The sequence below is a fragment of the Sander vitreus genome, chromosome 15 (genome assembly GCF_031162955.1).
Source record: "Sander vitreus isolate 19-12246 chromosome 15, sanVit1, whole genome shotgun sequence".
Classification (NCBI taxonomy): domain Eukaryota; kingdom Metazoa; phylum Chordata; class Actinopteri; order Perciformes; family Percidae; genus Sander; species Sander vitreus.
The window spans coordinates 8,977,733-8,983,162 of record NC_135869.1 but is presented as its reverse complement, the minus strand read 5'-3'; the positions used below and the strand labels follow the sequence as shown (position 1 = coordinate 8,983,162).

The 5,430-nt window shown below is 41.4% G+C and overlaps 1 protein-coding gene across 1 annotated transcript; it reads right to left on the bottom strand.

The window, feature by feature from the left end:
* LOC144530005 (ectonucleotide pyrophosphatase/phosphodiesterase family member 7-like) lies at positions 1 to 4,884 on the bottom strand. The gene is made up of 6 exons (XM_078269405.1): positions 4,650 to 4,884; positions 4,072 to 4,217; positions 3,072 to 3,701; positions 1,387 to 1,621; positions 411 to 534; positions 1 to 58 (listed from the first exon to the last, which is right to left on the bottom strand). The coding sequence occupies exons 1-6, from the start codon at positions 4,882 to 4,884 to the stop codon at positions 1 to 3; spliced, it is 1,428 nt and encodes a 475-aa protein (XP_078125531.1).
* Between the last annotated feature and the right edge of the window lie 546 nt (positions 4,885 to 5,430).

Here is a 5,430-nt window from a genome sequence, read left to right as displayed (position 1 = left end):
TCACAGTGAAGTTTGTTTCGTCTTTTCGTTTTTTGGAAGATGCTCTGAATTTTCACATCTGAAACACAGCAAAGAGAGAGATAAATATTATTGTTCATCAGCTTTCCGCAGAATTGTATCAAAATGATATGAACATACTGTGTTATTATTTTATAGAATTCTGTTGATGATTTAACAATCACATCCTAAGTTAAATTAAAAATCATGTCATATTACATGTGTGTAAGAGTTTGGTCTGAGTGATTACAGAAGAATCAATTGAAATATTATAAAGTGAATTTGAGTACAATTTCCATATTGTGACATTAATATCAATGTTAGTATTCCTAAAATATTGATATTGTTTTTACCCGTATTACCCAATCCAAACAGTAACAACATATAAAAAATAGTTTGAATTGACTTTGTACCTTTTATTCTTGCGTTTGTTCTTGAGTATTTTGTGGGACGTCATCACTATAAAAACTACAACAAGAAATCCAGCCACTGCAGCCAGTCCGGTAAAGCCATTTTGCAGGAAATTCACATCTTTATCTGAAACAAAACAGAAAATACGGAGAGAATACATTCACTATATGTTGGTGATGATATTTCCCCGAAGAAAGTCTCTGGTTTTTGCAAACAGCAAAACCTACAGCATCCAGAACACTGCCTCTGCTCAGGCACTATTGCGTCAACCAACCACATGATGGCGCTATATCAACTTTCTGTCCAATAACTTCATTGTGTGGTGTGGCCCAGACACACAATTCTTCTTCTTGCACAGTTCTTGTCAGTACTGTCAGAAATATCCTGTCATCAGAAATACTCACTAGAGCACAATGTGGATTAATCTGCTTCTGAAAATAGTCCCTAACAAATACACTATTTCTTTGTTTGAGCATCATTTACTAAACACTACAGTACCCAGCTGTTTTAGAAAAGGACTGATCCTTCAAAACAATGAAACTATATATTTGTGAGCCGTTTTTTTAAGATTTATTTCTTTAGTAGGAACCAATTGGTTTTGGGCTGAGTTCAAAAGACTGGGAAGGAAAGTCAGAAAATATTGAAAGATGAACTAACACATTGTTGGTTTTGGTCTTTTCATTGCATTTGTTGATTTGTTGAAAACAAATGGAATATTCCAGCATTGTCCTTAAATTAACACAAAACACTTGGCATCAGGTCTTTAAACCTCCTTTCCTAAAATCTTTCCAAAGTTACCATGAGCAATGCCAGATCTACTTTCTGGTTTGAACCTACAGTAGCCCTACAGTGCGTCTGATTTGGACATATGTGAAGTCAGAAATGATGGATGAATGGCCTAGTAATGAAGGAGCAGGTGTTGGAGCGACACACTTTCCAGGCCACGGGGAGATACTCATTAGTCTGATATAAACTCACCCCGAGTAGTAGCGCTAGTAACTAGCATGTGTTTGGTGGCATTCAGGTGGCCGTCGTTGACCTCCGGTTGGATGCCCAGGATATGACACATCAAGGGGTAGATGTTCACTGTCTCAAAGGGCCCCACCTCCAGGTTCTTGTGAAATGCTGGACCCACTGCCCTGAAGAAGGGCTTCATGTCCATGTCTTCGTTGTCAAAGCCGTGCTCACCCTTGTTGAACTGGACCGGAAAATACTGCAAGGACACAGAGGGGTAGATAACATAATATGCATCACCCAGTTTGTTAGATTCAATTAGATTGTAACTTTTAGAAGCCAGGGATTTTTTAGTAACAGAATCTTAACAGCAGCAGAGTTGACACATCTTGGACTGCTTTTATTTAGTCAGCAGAGGGAGGTATTGCCCAAGAGAAAGAGTCGTGCCCATTCTGTAGAACGAAGGAATGTTTTCTCTTTGTGACTTCTATCAACCGATGAAAGTGGCTAAATGAGAATGTGAATCCATCTTTGAGAATTAGCATTTTCAGAAAACACCCATAAGACATATATTCCTTTGTACATTTTGTAGTATATATTCTGTTTATTGTTAACAAAATGTGATAGTAAGCAGAATAACCTTATATAAGCAATTATGTAACAGCCTCACTGTGCTTATCCTTCTCTGAGATTAAACTAAAACTAGTTTAAGTGGCCATAAAGGGAGGGAACAAAGAGGCAGATAATACAGTCATGATCATGGCCGATCGTAACCTATAGACTTTAGATAACCCATGTACTCCGTGGAATGATTATTTTCCTCATAATCAGAATTGATGATTTTATGTTTGCAGTTATTTACTCTTTAAATGAAGTTATGATTTGATGGCTCTCCGTACTGACTGACACATTTAAATGCAAAGTTACAGCCCAGTGGAGTGACTGTGAGTGAGTGTGGAGCCAGATGAAAACACTAATTTAGAATTTTGAGGCATGAATAGCTTCATGAAGCGTTTGAGAGCAGTGCATGTCATCAGCCAGGCCTGGATTATCCTGAGGACGTGCAAATCCACTTGATTGAAATTGTAATGTACAAAGATTAGTATTTAACTCCTTGTTTCTGTTTGAAAATAGTCCAGATTCACCATTTCCTGTGAACAAAGTCTTGAGGATGTTTTTTAGAATAAACTGGATGGCGCGTAGAGATTGTTTATCTTGCCATTTATCTGTATCGATATATCGGTGCTTTTCATTTGATTTCATTGTAACTGGGTCATAAGCATGTAAATTAGTGACCGCTGATAATAAGTTACAAACACCATATTGTATTTTATACAGCATGCAATGTTTAGCTTTCATAGTTAAAGTAATGTTTTCTCTGCTGCTTTAAAGCTGAACTCAGCAGCTTGGCAAGTTGATGGGCACAAACGGCAACCTGAGGTAACTGTTCACTTTAAAGGGTAAATCAATAGGACTCGCAGTAGGCAGAAAACTGCTGCTCATCTCTCCATGGTTTTTAAACTTTCCAACAGTTTGCAATTCTGGTTAAACCCAAGTCAGTGATGTGAGAGAAAACATAGTGTTTGATATGTCTGATCATTGCTGCTGATTGGGTAACAATGAACAGTTGTATTTCTGCAGCCTTGCAGGTCTCAAACAGCCAATTCGTTAGCAAGAAAGATATAAAAGAAGACTATCTTTCAACGCACCCCGTTAATTACATATCCAGGGTCAGCAAATAAAATGATGGGGAGGATACGATAATTTTTGGCAAAGTGGAGCCTCTCTGGTATCTCCTCCTTCTTGAACACATGGAGGTGTGGATGGGCCCCCTTCAAGGCGTTGTAAACCTTCTCCAGCATGCCCGGCTTCGGCAACAGCATCCCAGAAGGGCCATAGTCCACCAGGTGAAAGGACAGGTCCCCAAACGAGAAGCCTGGGATCTTGGTCAGGGTGATCTCTTCCACCAGACCATTTCGGTACACCGTGCTCATTCCGTGGTCTGCTGTGATGATGATGTTCAGGTGGCCGCTCAGCCCGTGTTGTTCAGCTGACTGTCGAATGTAGCCCACCGTTCGGTCCACTTGCTTGACCATCTCCCGGCGCTCTGGGGAGTCGGGGCCGTGTTTGTGTCCTGTGCCGTCTGGCTCACCAAAGTAAAAGGAAATGAAGTCCAGATCCTGGTCTCTGAACCAGCCCATCACCTTGTCTGTGTTCTCTCGCCAAGCGGTCTCGTTCTTGTAGTTGTATAGCGGTGGCTCCCACTCCCGCACCATAGCAACCTGTCCCTGGTAACTGGAAGCTGTGCCAGGAAAGTGAAGAGAGCCAGCTTTTAGGCCCTGCAAGGGTAGGGGAAAGACATATTAACATCACACATATTAATATAACACATGTACTTACACATGCACTTCAAGGATTGATCTGTTCATACTGTGGGTGAACATGCAAGGAGAGGAAATTAGTAGTTGCAGGATTTTCATTAATCTTCTTAAACCTACAGCTGAACATTTTAGGCTCCCTTACAGCAGCTGCCATTTTCATGAAGTTAACCTCTATACCTGCAAGATAATTTGCAATATGACTGCGGTGATATACCTGGAAGGATTCAGCAGGCCTACAAAGGTGTTTTGTCAAGAGAAATAGTTTCTAGTGCTGTTAACTGCAAAACAGTCTCTCACAGTGATAAGATGGAAATTTTGCTGCACAGACCTGTCTCTGCGCTGTGATCCAGATAGGCAGAGTGCCATTGTCCCACCACTCATTTACAAACAGAGTCTGATAGTAAGGCATCTTCTCAGTGGTGGTTGTGTTGAACCACATGTTGTGGATTACGCCGTGATTCTCAATGTAGCGGCCTACAGAAGAGAACCACTGTCAGTCTGCTTGCACTCATTATTCATAGCGTGACACATTCACATTAAAAATTCTATCAACTTAACGGGCTGAGTGGCATGACGCTTTTGGACAAGGTCTTATGACCAACTTCGAAGATTAGAGGAATTTAATTTCAAGGAAGTTAAATTTCTTTTAGCTGGCACTGATGATTTGAGAGTCAAAATAAGAAAGGGAGCAGAGCATTCTTCCCTCAGTCATCCAAGCATAATTATCTTACTCAGCTATAAAAGCTGTTGGACCCTGGGACATTCAATTACAACTAATTCTTCTTTCCCGTGGCTTTTTTCAATCCTAGCAAAGTAAACTCAGAGCGGTTCCCTATGCCGTCATGATATGCAGATCCCCTGCCAACTGGAAGCGCTGTTGTAGAAAATGTAGAAAAAACACTTTACCTGTCAAGAGGGTGAAGTGTGTAGGACTGGTGATAGTGAGGTAAGGAGGTGTGACATAGAGGGCTTTGACTCCATCCTTGGCCATTTTGTCGAGGTTCGGTGTGTCCACATCACGGTCGTAATCCCACCGGAATCCATCAAAGGAGATCAGCAGCACCTTCTGCCTCTGTTTGTTTACCGGAGCTCCGAGGATGGACGAGGCCCAGAGGAGCCAGAGACTTGCAATCCACAGCATAGCGAACACATGCACTTTACAGATCTTGACTCACTCAATCCTTCAGCTAACACTCTCATTTACAAGCTGGTCCACCTCTTGGCATGAGGTTTCTATAGCCAACAGCTTCCGAGCAAAGTTTCTCCAACGTATCTTATCACGAAGATTGGACAGACTTTATCTCAGCACTTTTTACATGCTGCCTGATGATGTTTATGATCAGTTTTACGACTAGGAGTTGTGTTCACAGTGAATTTCCAGACCTGTTTTGCTCTTGAGGACTGGCAGTAAAGCTGATTAATCTCTCTGGGCATCATGGCTGTTTGTTTCTCTCTAACTCGCTTGTTGATGCTGTCTTTCTGTTTGTCTGCCTATGCCGTCTGTGTGTCGGCGTTTCCTGTGAATCACTGACAATGGGGGAATGACACTTTGATGGGTTTCACCTTGAGTCGGGATGGTGCATGATTGATCTTACACCAGGAAAAAGAAGAGGAGAATGAGAGTATATATCTCTACGTAAGCTAGCAGTGGTCTCTCGGGAAGAAAAGACCCTAATAGACATATTCA

Excerpts from the sequence above, each read along its gene's own strand:
- LOC144530005 (XM_078269405.1), bottom strand. The coding sequence starts at position 4,884 with ATGCTGTGGATTGCAAGTCTCTGGCTCCTCTGGGCCTCGTCCATCCTC. Across the intron at positions 535-1,386 it reads TACTAGCGCTACTACTCGGG|ATAAAGATGTGAATTTCCTG; the intron begins GTGAGTTTATAT and ends GTTTTGTTTCAG. Across the intron at positions 59-410 it reads AACAAACGCAAGAATAAAAG|ATGTGAAAATTCAGAGCATC; the intron begins GTACAAAGTCAA and ends GCTGTGTTTCAG.